The sequence below is a fragment of the Myxocyprinus asiaticus genome, chromosome 49 (assembly GCF_019703515.2).
Source record: "Myxocyprinus asiaticus isolate MX2 ecotype Aquarium Trade chromosome 49, UBuf_Myxa_2, whole genome shotgun sequence".
NCBI classification, from domain to species: Eukaryota; Metazoa; Chordata; class Actinopteri; order Cypriniformes; family Catostomidae; genus Myxocyprinus; species Myxocyprinus asiaticus.
The window spans coordinates 24,010,626-24,031,131 of record NC_059392.1 but is presented as its reverse complement, the minus strand read 5'-3'; the positions used below and the strand labels follow the sequence as shown (position 1 = coordinate 24,031,131).

The window sequence follows — 20,506 nt, the reverse complement described above, 5'->3', positions numbered from 1 at the left end:
ATATTGTAGTGCGGACTGGAAAAATGGAGATATCTGAAAACGTTGACATATTTGTTTTCATTTGACGCAGTCATTCAACCCAAAACAATCAAGATGGCAGCCCATGTTGTAGCGACGTTGTTGCGCCTGCTATCCACATTTGTAACTTTGTTAAAGATAAATGTTAATTTGTACAACCTTCACATTGCATGCTTTCAAAGGTGACTGGAAGTTTACTCAGAATTGCTCGGAACATGAGGACAATTGCGTTTCAGACCATACATGGAACGGCTATTTTTTGCATGCATAGGGGATTTAAGACTTGGAATATGATGCATATGATGTTTTGAATCATTTCAGTGTGGACAAGCAACTTTTTGAAAATGTATGAAAAAAGCAGTTTGCACGGAGAGCATTTCGAAAATACAGTTTTCAAATATATACGGATTAATGTGGATGTAGCCTTAGCTTGTCTATAGGTCTGTTCAGGCTGGTCTAGGGGTTTTGTAGGCACTTGTTAGCTAGTCAGGCTGGGTGACCAGTGTTCTTCAATGATTTGGTTTTATGAGAAACAATCACATTTTTACATTTTTTTTTCTTTGAAAATCTTGAAGCAAAACTTTGAATCAATGAATGTTTCTACTTGGTCTCATAGATGCCTGTAGATACCTACATTTGTTTAAAATGATTTTTATGTAATTAATTGTACGTTTCGAGGCAGTTTCCTGCTGAAATAAACACTGGAGGCTCTAAAACAATTACTATTATTCACTATGACACAAATCATGAGTAAAGAGGCAGATTATCAGTTCATAAAAGCGCTAAAATACTTTTCGCCCTGTTTCTCAAAATTATATCTTTTTACATAAAAAGACTTTTACTATAATGCGTGACTTGTAAGGCAATACATTGTAACGTTTGCTTTATATAATCAACTACATTTACTAGCTTGTTCAAGTGCGATTAAATTGCACGGTAGCTGATAGAGCATTGTACTTGCGATGCAAAGGACTGGGGTACGAGTCCTGAAGAGCACGTGACCTGAAGAGCCACGTAAGCCAAAAGTGTCATAGAAGTACCAAAAAATCAAGTGGTTGATTCAGCAATTGCATTTTTCATCTCTTATTTGCTTTTTATTACACAGTCAGTTTAGGTTTAGTTTAGTTTTGGGTTTAAGGTTTCGGGCAGTGAGTAGGGATGTCAGAAGTACTGGTACTTCGGTACCAAGTCGATACTAAAATAAAAAAAAGACTTTAAGATACCAGTGTTTCTGCAGTACTGGTAGTACCAAGCACAGACTCAATTCTTACTGACAGATGCCTGCTTTTATATGCTCACACATGCTTTGTTACTCCTTTTACACCAAATTGGACAGTTAGTTAAATTACAATCGTGATATATCCTAGTGTGGTTATTACTGTATATCGCAAATGGATATCATTTAATTAACTAAATATTTTGTCTGCATGCACCGTGCACTGCAAAGGGAATGTTTGAAGCTGCTTATATGCTAAAAACACTAGATTAGCATCATATGCTGTGCTTGTTGTAGTAGATGACAGACAGCCAGTGCTCTTTCACTGTGATGCGTGCAGTGCTGCAGACTATATATTTAAATAATTACATTGCAGCATTTTGTACTTTAATAATCACACTGGGCGATATAAACAACTGTGTGAAGCTACCATCTAAAACACAGGCAAACTGAAAAGAAATAATGTCAAAATAAAAGCTTAATTCAAAAAAAAAAAGCTTGACACGTGAAATTTAGGAAATTGTGACAGAAATCACTACTGTATAGTAAAATATTTTACAAGCAAGATTTCTGTTGTACTGAATAAATGTTTCCATTTAATGTTTTTATTTATGCTGTGATGCTCTGTTTTGCAGCACTTCATTTGGCAAAAAATAAGACCAGTGTTGTGTATCGGATTATGCTGTGAGAATCTAATTTACTGAAGCACTTCATTATATATATATTTATATATATATATATATATATATATATATATATATATATATATATATATATATATATATATATATATATAAATGTTGAAAATATGTTGGACTTATAAATATATTTTTATATTATAGTTTTATTTTCATTTGATTTAAAGTTTTGTGAATTTAATTAGACACACTTTAAAACATGGAATTCAGAAATTATAAAATAATAAAATAAAAAACAGAATTTGGGGGAAAAAATCTGAAAAAAATTAAAACTGATTTCATAGGGTCTTAAAACAAAACTTGAAGTAATGTTTTTGAAGGAAACATGCAATTGTTTTAATTTATTATTTACATTAAAATGTAACTTTTTTTTAAATAGGTCAAAGGAGTCAAAGGAGTTCAATAGCATTTTACCTACTTTTTCTGTGGTATCGAAATTGGTATTGAGAATCTGGACATTTCTCTGGTATCGTACTGACTACTGAAATTTCGGTATTGTGACAACCCTAGTGGGGAGGTAGGTTTAGTTAATTAAAAACTCACTAGAGCATTAACCTTAAAAACCTCGTCTGTTTGGGTGAAAATTTTACTCGCTTTTAGCGCCACTCAGTAGACATTTCACCTCGGAACTGCCACAATACGCGTAAGGAGCTGCAATATGCAATTTTTACAAAAATGTCGCCACAGTCATGCAATTTTTATAAAATCAGGCTTGTATTTTAACATCAAAAACATTACACACATCACCTTTAAATCTAATTATTGAAAATGTGGTTTGAAAAGTTTGAGAAGCCTGGCTTCAGAAGCATAGTTTTACTCTATGCTACTATTTAGTCATGATTAAATATGTCATTACCTAGCTCTTTGTGTGGCTAACATTGTGGGAATGTTCGACAGCTGGCTTTCTTATTATATTAATAAGGTGACATACTGTGCCAAGACATCAGATTTGCTTAGCTTATTTATAATGGACTGAAAGCTTATTATGGTGTTGATTTGGGGTGGTTGGGTTTTCCAGCAGTGTGTTGAATCTACTGGGAGGCAGTATTTCTGAGATGTACTGGACATCAGCCAGTGAACTCAGTGGCCCAGACCTTGGTGTACTATTAGTGCGTTGTACCAGCCTTTATGTTCCACTTCATTTGAAAGAAATGGCCTTCACAGCTGCATAGTTGCTGTCTGTGGAAATGCGACTCAATGCATTTGGAACCGAGTGAAGTATCTTTTTGGAGAATCAAAGAGAGTGTGTTTGTGTGTGTGTGTTTGCATGTGGGGACATCCTCAATTGAAAAATCTATTTCTTTCTTATGCGGAATACAAAAGGAGTTTCAACAAAAATGTTCCTGCTTCTTTGCAGTACAATGGCCAAAGAGGTCTTATGAATTATGAATGAAAACTCTTAAGATGCTTTAACACTCTTCTGATGTCTCTTATATCTTTAGGCATGCAAATTTCCATAAAACATACTAATACTTGTTTTAGTCATGAACGACGTACTTTTTAATGAACCAGTTGGATCAATGATTCTATGACTCACTCATAACCAGTGTTGGGTAAGTTACTCAAATAAAGTAATCCACTACAAATTACTTATATTAATTGTTATCATATTACTTTACTGATTACTTCAGTGGAAAAGTAATCACATTACTAATTACTTTTACATTTCTTTCTAAAACACTTTTCACTGAAAAGTTTTTCTGCTCAATGAATTAAAAATAAAGGGATTATTTGCCCACTTTATTTTTTTGGATGACACTTTGAATAGCACCACCTTCCCGCAGTGCCGGTCAAGGGTGCAACAATTTTAAATGTAATGTGTTACATTACTTTTGATTAAAAGAATAATTTGATTACTGTAACTAATTATTTTGCAATCAGATTAGACCCAACCATGCTCATAACACATTAAAGATGCTTATTTGTTACCACCTACTGGCATCAAGATGGTCACTGAACGAATCAGTGAGAGAATCTGCACAAATCTTTTTGTTGAACGGATTTAAACAATTGGAGTCACTGGGATGAATCAAAATCCACACCACTAATCTTCTTTTGTTTTCCACATAAGCAAGAAAGTCATAAGGCTGAGTAAATGATGACAATTTTCATTTCATTGATGAACTATTCTCGTGCTTTTAAAGGTGCACTCAGGAATTTTTCCCTCATTTAAAAACTTTTAACTCCTAATGACATGAATTGTAATTTTGTAATATATGTAGGAAATCATGAGCACTCACATTAAAATGAAGACTCCAGTCATATCAGTAACCTTATAAAAGCTGTTTTATTCTACATGGAGAGGGTCCGCACATGGGGGCGGCCATGTTAGAATCACATGACCAGCCGAATACTGCTCACTTTATCTCAGTAACCGTCCTGTTATTTGACACGTTCACTCATTGATTAAAGTAATCATAGCTGACTGTGAATACTACATTTCTACAATGGCATCTGTAACTGAAAACTATTGATTTTTAATGATGCTGCATCCAAGCCGCTAGGTGTCAGTGTAAGTCCAAGATGACACAAAGACAAAAGTTACTAAGTGCACCTTTAAGGTTACTTTGGAATCTAAATCAATGGTATTAGACAAAAAACAGACATCCTTATTTGCATGGGATTTTAAGGATTAAGTCACCCAAAAATGGAATAAAATAAAATACGTTTAGCTCACATTGTTCTTTTCCATACAATGAAAGTGGATGATGCTTCACACTGTCAAACTCCAAAAAGGACCAAAATGTACCATAAAGCATAACCTTTGATGTATGATCTAAAATGTGCCTTAGTAACATATTTAAATGTTGTCTGTTGCAGGATGGTACAGAGGTTTTTCCAGCAAGAAGCCCGCAATCAAGGTAAACTGATGCATTGTTCATACCCAATAGTTTTGACTCATTGTCCAGACCTTGTACAATGTGCAGTAGTTTGTTTCCTTGTTGACTCACAGGTCTGCAGTAACCCTGTTTGAACATGAACGTCATGTCCACAATCAAGATCTAGAACCAGACTAAATGGATTGACATTAGTCATTGAATAGGAGCTTGGATAGTGAAAAAAATACTAAGTGTATGCCTAGACTAGGGTAATCTCACTATCAGCATAATGTCTAGTCCACTTTGAAGCTTATTCTGGCAAAGAACTGCCCACTTAGAATAATGCTATTCAGAATTTAGAATAATATGGGAAAATGTTGTGAAAGTCATTTTAAGTCTTAAAATGTTTGCTTTACTTAACATCCTAAAGGGTAAATCATTTAGGTCACAGGGTTACAGCCTTCAATAAAGGTTGAAAACCCATTTTCTACTCTTAATATCATTTCTAGAAATTATCTAAAAAGTATTGAGTTATTTTCTTCAATATATAGTAAGAGAAGCCTTCTACCTCTCTCAGTAATTCATGGCTCTTCCGGACAAATTGACATCCCTGCGTAATTTTAGGGTGTGAATGAGACACCAGACACGACTCTTACCTTGTAACAGGTGCTGAAGATTGAAAGGAACAGTTTTGGGGCCTGCTCCAGTTCTTTTATCAGATAGTATTCAAATATGTCATATTCAGCAATATGTTGATAGATCCAAATCCAGCTGACATTTCTGAACAATTTTCTATTATGTGAGTAAAGTTCACCCTACAAAGGACAGGCAGAAAAGATTTATGCATACGGTGACCTTTACAAAACTATTGCTAAACTATGGAAAAGCCCTCTTCCAAACCACTAAATATAAAGAGACCTTCAGGCAAAATATTCCTGAAATCACACGTATGGATGCACATGAATTTCTTATGCAATGGTCATTGGGCAGCTACCATGAAGTGCGTTTTGTAGGGTAATATTAAGCTTAAAAAACATGGCTCTTCTAAAATATGAATATATACTGACATAATAATTTAAATTGTTGCAAAATAAATCATAAGTATAGTAAAACTATTCTGGAACATAATAGTATCAAACAAGGGATTTATTGGGACCCATTTTATATTAGGTGTCTTTAACTACTATGTACTTAAGCATCTGATACAGTGTACTTACTGTATGTAAATACGTGTCGTTGCATTGTACTTTCATTTAAAGTACCTGCATTTAATTAAATCTGTAATCACGCTGTTAACCTTACACCTAACCCTAAACCTAACTCTACCCCAACCCTTACCCTAAACCCTAACTCCTAAACCCTAATGCCTAACCCTAGTCCTAAACCAACCTGTACCTCAACCTGAGTAGCAGCAAATGTGAATCTTGTGAGATTTTGCAGAACAACATGTAGTTACACAATAAGTACTTTGTACTACATGTATTTTAATGTTAGTACATAGTACTTAAAGACACCTAATATGAAAGTAGGACCAATTAACTAATATTGAACTTAATATGAACTTTCACACATAGACACTGTTGCATATAGTTCACTTTGGCCATGCGTTGTGCACAGGTGTGCCAGTCTGCATGCCAGTTGACACTTTCCTCGAGGTGAGAATCCGTGGGACTGAATTTGTGTTCACTGTATGTTTGCGTGCCATGTGGCAAGAACTCAAAATGCTGCTGGAGGTGCCCGTTATGCCCACTGCATGCAGAGTCAATGGCCAATCCTTGCTAATCTTCTGTAGAGGTGACACAAGGCTGGCACCTGTTCTTGAATTACTGTGCCAAGACCACACTATGACAGCCAAAGGGCTGTACTCACAGTGTGAATGAGGTGGGTAACTCATGCCATTACTTGAGGCTGAGAGGAAGGTGTGCCACCTAGAATGCCCAGAAAACCTGCAGGAGTTTATCACCGTCCTTGCCTTTACCGAAAGTGTGATGTCTGGTTTTACTGCCTCCATTGTAAACCGTGAAACTCGAATTTCTTATAAACATTGTCACATTATGCAGGATCAACACATTTATTTATATAACACATTTTGTTGTACTTTGTTCATAAAACTAATCTTATATAAATTGTCACATCATGTAGTACTGACACATTTTTGACACATTCATATGTAGAAACAAATTGGTTTAAACTGTTCCTGCATTAATAGTGTATTTGCAAAACATTCATTTGAAGAATGCATTGCTGTGTAAATTGTTCGTAAAACCATTTTTCCTTAAATAGTTGTATTGTGCAGGTCCATCAATTTAGCAACACATTTGTTTACTGAATAAATTTCTTTGTTGATTATCTGTAAATCCCAACACACTCTTATGGAGAAATCGCACAGGTTCGTACGAGTTGGCTAAATCATATGAAATCGTACGAGTTGGGTCGTACAAATTCATACGACTTTTGCAACAGCCGATCAGGTGACTCTCCCTCGTCTCCTTCTAAAATGCGACTATTACTTTCTTCTGTCATACAAAACACACTCTTTACCCTTCAAATTATCTTTACAGGCTGTACTCTTTGGTCAGGTTTAGAAATGGGGTTTGAGTTATTAAGCATGTGTTCAACGTCTGACATGTGGAACTTTTGCTTACTTCTGCATTACCCATCCAGGTATTTGCACATCTAGAATTCGTAAGAATTCACACAAACTCACTCGTACTATTTCATATGATTTAGCCAACACGTGCAAATTTGTACGACTTCTGATGAGATCAGGTTGGTAAAACTTTTCTTAAGTTAATCGATGCATCCCTCGGCACTGACACATTTGTGACACGTTCGTTAACAGAACGATTTTCTTTGTAAATTGTTTGTAAAATCTTTCTTACATACATTGTCGCATCATGTAGCACCTACACATTTTTGACACATTCATATAGAAAACCATTTTCTGTGTAAACGGTTACATTTTTGCATTAAAAACACATTTGCAAAATATTACTTTAAAGAATGAATTTCTGTGTAAATTATTAGTAAACCCCTTCTTATGTAAATTGATGAATTTTGTGGCATCAAAATAGTAGTTTGTAAAAACAATGTTTAAGCAAATTGTATCGCAATGTAAAATGACGCATCACTCAACACTGACATATTTGCGACACATTTATTTTCAGAACCAATTTCTATGTAAATGTACATTTATGCATCATAAAGCACCAAAACATTAGTGAAACATTTGTTTAAAGAATAAACTTTGGTGTAAATTGTTAGGAAAACCATTCTTATGTAAAGTGACATCATGTAACACTAAACACATTTGCGACACATTTGGTACACATTTGTTTACAGAAAACTTTTCTGTGTAATAGTTCGCAAAACCTTCCTCATTTAATCAATGCATCAAGCAGCACAGATACATATGCAACACCTTCATTTGCATAAATCATTCATAATTTTTTTTTTTCATAAAACTTCTCGCATTATCCTGCACTAAAGGCGCAGTCACAGTTACCTTTGCACGACAAAACTCCGTGGGTGGGCATGGGCAGATTTTGAGCGTGTGTGAAACTAGCAAAAAACGTACGACCAAGCTGCCTCTTTTTAATGCAGCTTTTTATATTCTGGGAGAGTGAAGTTAAAAAGAAACTCGTAGTTAAAATGAAATCCTTGTCCATTTGTAAATATTGTGTAGCTGTATACAATGAACCACCCAAACAGAGGTTAATGCCAAACCAAGCAACTTACCAGTAGCGGTTCTAGCTTGTATGGCGCCCTGAGCGAAAGCCCCCAAAGTTGTTGACCATGGGGGTGTCTGTGTGGGTGCCTCATGACGCCCCCCCCCCCCCTCCAAGATGATGCTGCCCCCCCGCAAGATGACATCCTGGGCAACTGCCCATGTCGCCCATGCCTAAATCCGCCACTGCAACTTATTATTGGTCAATGCGGTGAATTCGCCTGTCACAGTTCACTAAACATGAACTCCACTCGAAATCCACAAGGAGAAATGCTTCGACCACCAGAATTCCGTTGCGCGACATTCACATTTGCGCAGATTCCCATTGAGATGAATGTATTTCACTTAGGAAATTCCCAGTGGGAAGGTAAATGTGATTGCACCTTAACATAATTATTAGTTTGTGTAAATAATTTATAAAAACATTCTTGCAGAAATTGTTGCATCATACGTCGTACTGACACATTTGTTAACAGAACAACTTTCTTTCTAGATTGTTCGTAAAACCATTTTTACAACAATTAATCATACAGCGGCAACACATTTGTGATTCGTTTCATTTACAGAACAATTACAAAATTATTTCTGTGTAAATCATTCATTAAAAACATTCATGAATCAAAATGTATTAACTTTCTCTGCACTGAAATTGCTTTCCAGTCTGTCTGATGTAAATCACAAATACCTAATTTTTATCCATCCAGTCAATTCCTGATGATAAAATAAAGTTTGCCCTCAATTTTTCTTACTGAATATGCTGTTTCACTCAAAAATGTAGTTGTGAACAGCATTTCACACTGATTTTAAAAGTGTATTTGAACTTTGCTGCTGTGCTGTGAGTATTTGCGTGGTGAGGCAGCATTGAGCCACGAGTGGTTGTTTGTTTGGCTTTACTCTGCTCTCACTATTTTAAATCTCTTTTCCTCTCTCCCTCGATCAATTATTTTCTTCATAAATGTTCCACCCACTCCTGTCCACCTACACACCGACACCCCAGAGCCATGAGGGCAACATCAGGAATGTCTCTAACTGCTCTCTGCTGATGAAAACAAGAATAGAGAGAAAACAAGTGATAATTTCACTGAAGAACAGGTCAAATCACCTGCGGATTTGTTCAGCTTTATTTATGCATTACATTACAGAATAGTAATAGACTGAAAGGTAAAGAATAAGTAAATCAGAGAGTTTAAACAAGCTTTCCTTGATTATTTCTTTACCTTACCATCATTGTTATTTAGGATGATAAACTTTTAAGTTTTAATAACTTGTTCCCTGTCTGTCACTCACTCGACGTTGTGTCGGTGTAGTGACACTAGGGGTCACTCTTGGGAGCCCCAAACACCAATGAGAATTGGCGAGTGGAATTTGCATGCCACTCCCCCGGACATACGGGTATAAAAGGAGTTGGTATGCAACCACTCATTCAGATTTTCTCTTCAGAGCCGAGCGGTTCTATTCATTGAAGCTGAATTCATCCGCGAAGTTCATTCACCTCATCTGCTGGATTCTACGGCGCATTTCAGTGGCTTCTCCCCCTCTGCACCCATGGAGTTCAGAGAACGCCCCTGGGTGCTTTGGCAGAAACAACTAAAAGAGTATATTCTAAAAAGAGTACATTTTCTTTCTAAAAGAGCGGCACACAAGGAACGTCTTTTTAAAGATGCCTTTCCATTTGTGTGTTATTCCTGGTTGCAGTCGTTATCTCTCCTCTTCTGATGGCCACGATCGCGCGGAGACATCGTTCATGGATGGGTCTTGTCCTCATTCCGAGAACATAACCATGGCAACTTTACGGTTGCGGCTTGCATTCGTAAGAAAGCAAGCCACCCCAGCGGCTCCCCGCCTCGGTCCTTCTACCTACGGGTATGAGGCCTTGCCGGTTAGCACTGGGGGCGATTTGGGGACCTCAATGGGACCATCTCTGCCGGGTATCCCACCACGGACCTCCCATTCCCCAGCACGCTCGCTTGCCCTGGTTGGGCGCTCAGACGAGATCGCCGGCTCGTCTCAAGAGGCTTTGGTACCCAAAAATTCAACAAAAGAGCAGTTTTCTTGTTCCCTAGGTCACATGTCCGGTGCGCACAGCTGTCGTCATGACCACCATCCACCGTTCCATCTTTGTAGGTATTGCGCTCCAGCGGCGGTCCCCTCGCCCCTGTGTGCCCATCTGTGGCACAAACATGCCCACGCGAGATTGGGTCCGGTGGACTACGGGGCGAGACTCCTCTTCCCCCCTCCTTGGCCAATCTTATGGTGGATGGCAGGAGCCAGGTAAGCACTTCGATGTCCCTGGACTCAGCATGGCCACGGGGCTCGAATCCCCTCGACGTGGAACCTCGCTGTGAGGCCCCACCCACCGGTACGTCCGACGTGATCATTCCTTTGGTCCCCCTCGCCCGGAGTTTGGGGGCTTGGCTCGTGCTTTCCAACCCATCGCAATGGCTGACCCGGACCGTCCGACTTGGCTACATGATTCAGTTCACCAGGCGCCTGCCCAGGTTCAGCAGCATCTGCTTCACCTCGGTGAAGGGCAAGAACACCGCTACTTTGCGTGCGGAGATCGCTACCCTTCTGTGCAAGGGTGCGATAGAGCCTGTGCCCTCCAGCCGAGATGAGGAAAGGGTTCTAAAGCCCTTACTTCATCATACCAAAGAAAGGCGGTGGGTTGCGACCAATCTTGGACCTTCAAGTACTGATCTGGGCTTTGCACAGTCTCCCGTTCAAGATGCTGACACAAAAATGCATTCTAGCGAGGGTCCGGCATCAAGATTGTTTTGCGGCTGTAGACCTGAAGGACGCATACTTCCACGTCTCGGTCTTACCTCGACACAGACCCTTCCTGCGGTTTGCCTTCGAAGGCCAGGCGTACCAGTACAAGGTCCTCCCCTTCAGCCTGTCCTTGTCCCCTCGTGTCTTCACGAAGGTCGCAGAGGCATTCCTTGCCCCGCAAAATCTCGATGACTGGCTAATCCTAGCTCACTCTTGAGAGTTGCTGTGCACACACAGGGACCTCGTGCTCCAGCACCACAGCCGACTAGGGCTTCGGGTCAACTGGGAAAAGAGCAAATTCTCCCCGGTTCAGAGTATCTCTTTTCTCGGTTTGGAGTTGGTCTAGATGACAGTGCGCCTCACGAATGAGCGTGCACAGTCGGTGCTGAACTGTCTGAAGGCATTCAGATGGAGAACAGCGGTTCCACTGAAACTTTTTTAGAGGCTCCTGGGGCATATGGCATCCTCAGTGGCAGCCACTATGAGACCACTTCAGCATTGGCTTCAGACTCGAGTCCCGAGATGGGCATTGCGCCACGGGACACATCTTCAGCCCTTGGACCGACCTCGCATTTCTACTGGCAGGAGTTCCCCTAGAGCAGGTCTCCAGGTGCATCATGGTTACAACAGACACCTCCAAGACGGGCTGGGGCACCGTATGCAATGAGCACACAGCCGCCGGCTCCTGGACTGGCCCGCAAGCACATGTTGGTCCGGACGGACAACACAGCGACAGTAGCGTAAATCAACCGCCAAGGTGGTCTATGCTCCCATTGCATGTCACAACTCGCCTGCCGTCTCCTCCTCTGGAGTCAGCAGCACCTCAAGTCGCTATGAGCCACTCACATCCCAGGTGACCTCAACACTACAGTGGACACACTGTCACGTCAGGTTACCTTCAGGGGAGAGTGGAGACTCCACCCTCAGGTGGTCCAGCTGATTTGGTGTCGATTCGGTCGAGCACAGGTAGACCTGTTTGCTTCCCGGGAATCCGCCCACTGCCCGCTTTGGTATGCCCTGACCGAGGTACCCCTCGGTATAGATGTACTGGCACACAGCTGGCTCCCTGGACTACGCAAATACGCGTTTCCCCCAGTGAGCCTACTTGCACAGATCCTGTGCAAGGTCAGGGAGGACGAGGAGCAGATCATCCTAGTAGCAGCCTACTGGCCCACCCAGATGTGGTCCCCCCCGGTGAATTCCCCTGAGGAAGGACCTTCTTTCTCAGGGACGGGGCACCATCTGGCACCCACGACCAGACCTCTGGAATCTCCATGTCTGGCCCCTGGACAGGACGCAGAAGACCGAAGTGGCCTCCCTCTATGAGGTGCCTGTATGCCTTGAAGTGGTGTCTGTTCGCTAAGTGGTGTTCTTCTTGACGTGAAGACCCCCAGAGATGTGCAGTTGGATCAGTGTTTTCCTTCCTGCAGGAGAGGCTGGAGGGGCGGCTGTCCCCCTCCACCCTGAAGGTGTATGTAGTTGCTATTTCAGCTCATCACGATGCAGTAGATGGTAAATATTTGGGGAAGCATGACTTGATCATCAGGTTCCTGAGAGGCGCTAGGAGGTTGAATCCCTCCAGACCACACCTCGTCCCCTCGTGGGACCTCTCTGTAGTCCTTCGGGGTCTACAGGGAGCTCCCTTTGAGCCCTTGGAGTCAGCTGAGCTTAAGGCACTCTCTTTGAAGACTGTCCTCCTGACTGCGCTCACTTCCATCAAAAGGGTAGGGGACCTGCAGGCATTCCCTGTCAGCGAATCGTGCCTGGAGTTCAATCCAGGTTATTCTTACGTGACCCTGAGACCCCGACCGGGCTATGTGCCCAAGGTTCCCACGACCCCTTTAGGGATCAGGTGGTGAACCTGCAAGCGCTGCCCCAGGAGGTGGCAGACTGTGATCCCTGGATAACTTTCCTACTTAGCCCTCTGGCAGTTGAGTTTGCAGAGAAACTTGCTGACCGGCCCAGTATGTGCACTAATGAGCAACTGTACTGAGGTAGGTGCTCCACATATGCTGGTTCCCCGAAGGCGACCCCATGTGATATCTTCCACAAAATTGTTTTGTACCTGGTCTCTGCTCCTCAGCACAAAACCTGAATGAGTGGTTGCATATCAGCTCCTTTTATACCCGTATGTCCGGGGGAGTGGCATGCAAATTCCACTCACCAATTCTCATTGGCCTATTTTCAAAAAAAGCAGAGGTGTTTGGGGCTCCCAAGAGTGACCCCTAGTGTCACTACATCGACACAACTTCTCGTTCCCTCCATCAGGGAACGGAGGTTACAAAAGTAACCAGGACGTTATGCCCACTCTCACCCTGTAGGAAGGAACCAACTACTTTGAAGTCAAAAACATATGGATAGAATCATGGAACCTAACTGAGACCTAACTTTAAATGATGTTCTTCGCACTGGGTCTTAAGAAGCTAAAATGTCTTATAAATGACTTCACTGTTCATTAAATAGTTTAAATTATTGCTGTCAGTCTATTGAAAATTTGAATCGCGATTAATCACATAATTTTTCGTAGTTTATTGTGATTAATCATAGATTTTGAAAGTGCTAAAATGTGACTCTAAATATACTTCTTTTCCTGTCAAAATGCATAGATTTACTTTTTAGGAAAGAAAACAAAACAATATAATTCTTTATTAACATTTTACAAACAAAGTCTTCCACAGTATAAAGATAGAAATGCACTAAAATAGCACCAATTCAAGTAACATTAACTGTTTCCCAAAGTTTAAGTGGGAGTTTGACTAAGTAAACGAACTAGTCCCCACATTGGTTGCATATTCATTGCAATGGGAATTAAATCACATAAACTCTCATCATCCACAATAATGATCAGCCAGCAGACTCTGGCTATCCACTTTGTTAAAGCAATCGTGAAGCCGTGTTCATGATTCGCGTTTCAGGGCATCAGCGCCATCGGCAATTGTCAATTTGAACTCCACGTGAAATAAAACGTCTCATTCTGCGTTTTGGTGATAGTTAAGATTTGACGTGCTTCTGTGGTAATTAAAATGTGCCTTACTTAGGCTGAAGGCTGAAGTTTATTTTTTTTTTAAATTTCTATCACAAGTTCCATAAAGGCTTGTATTGTACAACAAATAGCGTTAAGAGCTCCTTTCTCCATCATTTGATCACTGACACTGAATCACTGCTGTGTGTGTTGTGAAGTGTGCATCAGTGTAATGACTCCGGGCAGACACATTACAAAGGTTCTGCCCATCCAAGGAGTGTTTATGCTGGTTTATGCTGCATTAACGGTAAATTTGTTGATCATGATTAATATATACAATTTGCATTTTTCTATTTGAAAATTATCTATATGAATAGTTTTGGTGTGAAAAATTGTTTGTGAATATTTAATACTTTCTTATTGTTTAGATGCATAAGAAGATCTAATTGGCATGAGTTCAAAACTTTCATCTGGCATATACTGTGTGCCGACTGCACATTGTCTGGTGAAATAAGATGACATGGCATATTAAACCTTCTTCAAGACAAGAAAAACAAACAGCCTCACAAGATTGCACAGACAGTTCACAATGCGCCAAACAATATGGGCTGATTTGATTGACATGCAGTTAAAGGCATCTATGAATTCCTATAGAGTTCTTGGCTAAAAGTCAGAGCACATTGACAATGTATTGAAAGTCTTTCCCGAGTGATTTTGTCCAAGACATAATCCTTCTTTTTTCTTTTCTAAATTACACAGTTTTTGCTCACGCATCACAATTATGTCAGTTTTTTTTTTCTATACTGTGCAAAGTCTGTGACAAAAAGATGAAGTGTGGAAAGTGTTTATGTTATTTTCCATGTTTTCCAGTCTTTTTTGCAGTGATTGAAGTACTCAAAAACACTTTAAAATTGAGTAGTTTTATTGTGTCAAATGCAAACTGGTGAAAAAAATGAGTCATGGTAACTTATATCGTCCAGTTATCTGCATTTTACATTTATTATCTTTCTTGACAAACAGTATAAACTGGATATTTCTTTCAGAGTGTTATTAATTAATTTATGTATTTATTTTTAGATTTTCTAAGAAAGGCAAAACAAATATAGGGTTTAGAAATAGTTCACCAAAAAATAATAATAATAAATAAATAAAAAATCTCTTTCTGCACATTTTGAAAAAAGCAACACTTTGACATTCAGAAAGACTATAATCATTCTATATTTCAAAATCAAATATCAGTCCAGAAAAGACAGTGCTGGGTAGATTGCTTCTTAAATGTAATCCTGTACTATTTACAGATTACATTAAAATTGTGATCAGTAATCTTTTAATTCTTTCAGATGACACTTTTTTGTTAAATTTATTACTTTTGAATTACATTTAGTTTACGTGTTGTATATTTGTTATTTTAATCATTTGGATAACTAATTGCATATGTTTTTTATTTTAATCATTAATTTGAAATTTATTAAACACCAACTAGATAGGTAAAGTTTTCAAGACAAACTTTGTTGGTTGAAAACCATGTCTGAAAGATTTAGAAGGTTTAATGACAAAATGCAAAAAAAAATAAATAAATAAAAATAAAAATAAAAAAAAGAGAGAGAGACAGACAAAGAAAGAGAGAAAGAGAGAGCGATTTGGAGTTTGAATAGTCTTAGCCCATTTGAACATTCTGTCAATACAAGTCTATGTGATTTTTCTGGATTTTATCATGCGTTGTGCGAAAAGTCATAACAACCTGGTTCAGAACAGTCTGAAGGCCTGTGCCAGGTTTGCTGGATGTAGCTAGAAAGCTCTAAGAGGAGTTACAATTAATAATTTTGATCTTTGTTTAGGGCTTTTGGAAACAACCTAAACTAGGGGTTTACAATGTCTCAGACAGTAAGCCCCCCTCTGTGAAAATTTAGGGCAGGTACATTCTGGCCACTTATTTGAATCAGGTATTTTCCCATAGTGTAATATTATCAAAATACATAACATTTCAGGTGTTGGACCAATTCACCAATGATGATCAGTAACCTTTAACTCAGTCTGACAGATTCATTTGGCCAATGCATTAAACATTGATGCGTGATTAACAGCTATAAATGTTTCTATTAATAATATGAAACCGTATTCTGCATTATTTTTTATTAAAAATACCAATTTGTCCTCATGACAATTGGATTATAACTGTTTTTAGCCTATATCTGTGATAAACCCACAGCGCATCAGCCAATCTCCGTCTCTATGTGAAACTGCAGTTTGCCACAAACACATGAAGACATTTCGACCCGATATCATATTGAACTCTTAATAATGGACACGTGTGATTAAGTTCAGCATATTTTTGGATTTTCTGCACCCTAGATAAACTTGTGCAGCTGTTTTCCACTGAGGTGAAGGAAGATGTCAGTCGCAACAGATGTTTAATTGACGGTTTTATTTGCTCACGTCACTTACATCGTCAGCGATTATCATAACTGCCTATCATTCTTACAATATGAATTTAACCATGTTTTATGCTGCATTTCCTTAAAACAAAAAAGTTACCAGCCAAATGGTGAGTTGATTAATCAAACTCCTGTATCATTTCCCCTTGATATAACACATCTGCAGAAGCAGAATGTGTGGCTTTATAATAGATTCGCAAATGATAGCGCGCGTCCAGTTTTGAGCGAGAGTTGTCCGCGTCTGAGCGGAGAGATTCGCGCTGGCGCAACTGGTACATGGATGTGCTCTCTCATGATATAAATGTTGTGCTTTCGACATTAACAATATTATGACGCCATAGAGCTACTGTCTGTTAAGCTGGACTGTGGTCTATTACGCCAATAATTTTTTATTGTATTTATGTATCTTTTGAATTTACTTGGTGAAATGATCATATATCTCTGTGCTTCCCTTGACATGCTCTGTCGCCCCCCGGGAGGCACGCCTCCCAGTTTGAAAACTGTGGACCTAAACCATGTCTGTAGAATAACAGTTTGTTTGCTTTGTCAAGCCAACATAATTAACAATCCTCTCATTTAACATTAGTAAAACATATATACTTACATAAACATATATACCGAACCTACAAGTGCATTTTAAGATTGGTTGCGGAATCAATGGATATCATTTTTGTAAGGCAAAGATTGCATTGCTCAGTTATTAGATTACTTTGTTAGATTTATTAGATTACTGTGTCTCTTTGAAAGTAAAGTTATTTATGAGGAATTAGACTGATCTATTTTCACTGTATGTTGTGCTACCTGGCTAGACCTATCACACGTATTTCATGCTCTGGGTCAGACCACACTTTTAAAATGTAGGAGCATAATCAGTAAATTGATTTCTGGTTTTTCCTGTTTACTAACTGGCAATGTAATGTCATGGTCCTGTCTCTTTGTCAGTCTCGGTTTTTTGTCTGACAGGATCTTGGCATCATCGTCCCATGTCTCGTTGTCTGTCTTTGTGTGAGCGCACGGTTTCGGTTGTCTTCCATGCCGTGCGCTCTTCAGTCTATCTTGTTTCATGTCGGGAGCACGGTGTCTGGATCCTGACTTCCTGTCTGGTTCGGTTTCGGTCTGTGTCAGGGATCCGAACTGTTGTCTGTCTGTTATTGACGTGGGTGCATCGCGCTTATTTCATCTTGGCAGCATGCACTCGTGTCAATAGTTTGTCTGTCTCTTACGAACATGGGTGCGCCTCGCGAGCTGTCTTCATGCTGTGCCGAGCTCTCGCACAGGTGTCCTGTCTTGTTTTTGTTGCCTGTTGCATCGCGTTGCATTTCCCTTGCGATGTATACTCAGGATACGTTTAGTGTGAGAATGCGTGGCATTGCTTTGTTTGGCGTTGCTATGCATTCTCTTGTCTTGTTTGTCCGTTGACATGGGCGTATATTGCCTTATTGTCTTGCCGATGTGCGTTCATGCCATTTGGGTGTTTTGTTGTCTTGTGAGAGCTCATGGCTTTGTTTTGTTTCTGTATCGCTGTGTGTCTCTCTGTCTTACATCATACCTCCTTACCGCCCATTATTAATTTATTAGTCACACCTGCCCAGTCTTGTTTACCTATTTATTTATTTCCCTATTTTAGTCTCCTCGTGTTTGCTGTCCAGTGCCAGTTCGTCTTGTTTTCCAGTCGGTCTTGTGTCTTGTTCCAGTCTGTGTTAATTACCTTTCCTTATTCTGTCGGTCTGGTCGGTCCTGTTTCCTCGTTACCCTCTGCCCCAGCCTGGATGCGTTTTCCCCCTACGGAGTAGTTTGTTTTTCCCCCTTGTGGGATTTTATGTTGGTTTTTGTTTTTTATACATAAATCGCCTTTTTAATGCTGCGTTTGGGTCCTGTTAATCTCTGCTAAATCACGACAGAACGAACTGGCCAGAATGGACCCAGCAGAGTTTTTTTTTCTCAACCTGGTTCTCCTGCCCGGCAGTGATCAGAGCACATAAGGAGACTGCGCAAGGTACGGCAGGAGGACAAGTCTGTGTGGGGGTATGCCCTTGAGTTTTTATCATTGTCCTGGGGTCTGGGATACAATCGGACCAGCCTAATAAATCTCTTTTGGGAAGGTCTGAACGAACCTTTTAGATCTTGGGTCCCAGATTGGGATGAGGACGGAGGTTTTCATGAAGCAGTCAGGCAGGCTATAAAATGGGAGGAGTTTATTTCAGCCTGTGCCTGGACATGGAAGTGGATACCTCGGCTGAGCCCACGGCTGCTGACCACCAGGAGGTGGACGCTGTCACAGCAGCAGTACTTCCCTCCGCCCGGAAGGGGAGGAGGGCACCTACTCATCAGTTGCTGCCAGCAGCCACGGAGGTCGTTTCCCTGCCACTGCATGTGTCCACGGCCATGGAGGCAGTTCTCCTGCCACTGCCAGTGTCCACGGAGGCCATTCCCCTGCCGCTGTCAGCGTTTACAGCCATGGAGGTCGTTCCCCTGCCACTGCCAGCATCCATGACCACAGAGGCCATTCACCTGCCAGCGTCCATGGCCACGGAGGCCATTCCCCTGCCGCTGCCAGTGTCCATGGCCATGGAGGCTGTTCCCCTGCTGCTGCCAGAACCCACGGCCACGGAGGCCGTTCCCCTGCCGCTGCCAGCATCTACGGTCTCGGAGGCTGTTCCCCTGTCGCTGTCAGCTCTCACGGCCACAGAGGTTGTTCCCCTGGTGCTGCCAGCACCCACACCTGCCACAGTCAATGAGCCAGCACCTATGCCTGCCACAGTCAATGAGCCACCGCCCATGCCTGCCATGGTCAATGAGCCAGTTGCACGCTGAAGAAGAGGAGGAGGAGGGCTCCTGCTCCCTAGTCACTGCCAGCACTTATTAGTTTTTACCCTCTTCCACAGCCTGGATGCCTTTTCCCCCTACGGGTTAGTTTATGTTTATTTTTCCACCTTGTGGGAGTTTATGTTGGTTTTGTTTTTTAAAATAGTTAGTAAAATTTTAGTAGGGGTTTTAGAAAGTAACTTAAATGTAATTAGTGATGTGATTACTTTTGCCATGAAGTAGTCAGAAGTAATATGATTACAGTTTTGGAGAATCAATTTAGTTTTGAGTAACTTACCTAAAACTGGTCAAAAGCAATGATGTTATCTACTTACCTTGATTTACCTTGAGCAAGCATTTAATTTGATTGCTGGATCCCACTTCAACAGCAATAAGGGAACACAACTGATACTATTTCTTCCACTCTGAAATCTGGGGCGATCTTCTCCACAGTACGAGAGTTACTATTCCAGAATCCAGGCCACAGTCAGCCCTGTCTCCAGAGAGATATTCCTCCTTATGGCAGAGAGAAAATGCAACCTGCTGCTGCACTGGAAGAGGGGTCAAGAGGAGTGACGGAGAGGAGAGGGTTTTTTAGATGGCCCCACACACAGAACCGTCTTTATCAAGATGAATGAAGGCAGGAGAAGATAGCTTTGTTACCCAGATGAATTCAAACCTGACATATTGGTGTCTCTGCCTTTTCATTGTCTCACCAAAGATCTCTCTAGAGTCTTTATTTCCTAAAGCTTTTCATGGCTGTTGTTATGTGATTTTCACTTTCTCTAAGCTCTTTTAAATGTCTTGGTAACAACTTGAATTGACAAATTATTAACGAAAATTACGTAATAGTTATCATATCATTTTTTGAGGGACATTTAGATATTGAGACATTTTGGTGCATTCATGTCATGTCAGAATTACCATAAGTTGTGGTAATGTTCCATATCTGCCCTATTTCGTATTTGTTGGTCTATGTACAGCGTCAGATGGACCTCTTTGAGTGTTTTTAAGATGCTATGTCAGGTTAAATAAGTTCAACACTTCTCGAGACTCC

At 40.4% G+C, this 20,506-nt stretch overlaps 1 protein-coding gene across 8 annotated transcripts in view; it reads left to right on the top strand.

Annotated features, from left to right (window-relative positions):
- Positions 1-20,506, top strand: part of LOC127438187 (dedicator of cytokinesis protein 3-like) — a 278,795-nt gene that overhangs the window by 78,443 nt on the left and 179,846 nt on the right. For all 8 annotated transcript variants that reach the window (XR_007896670.1, XR_007896671.1, XM_051693558.1 and 5 more), the window contains exon 3: positions 4,753-4,793. Coding sequence is in view for 6 of the 8 variants with exons in the window: in XM_051693558.1 (XP_051549518.1) it covers positions 4,753-4,793 (41 nt within the window). In the remaining 2 variants the exon portion in view is untranslated. The remainder of the gene's footprint in view (positions 1-4,752; positions 4,794-20,506) is intronic.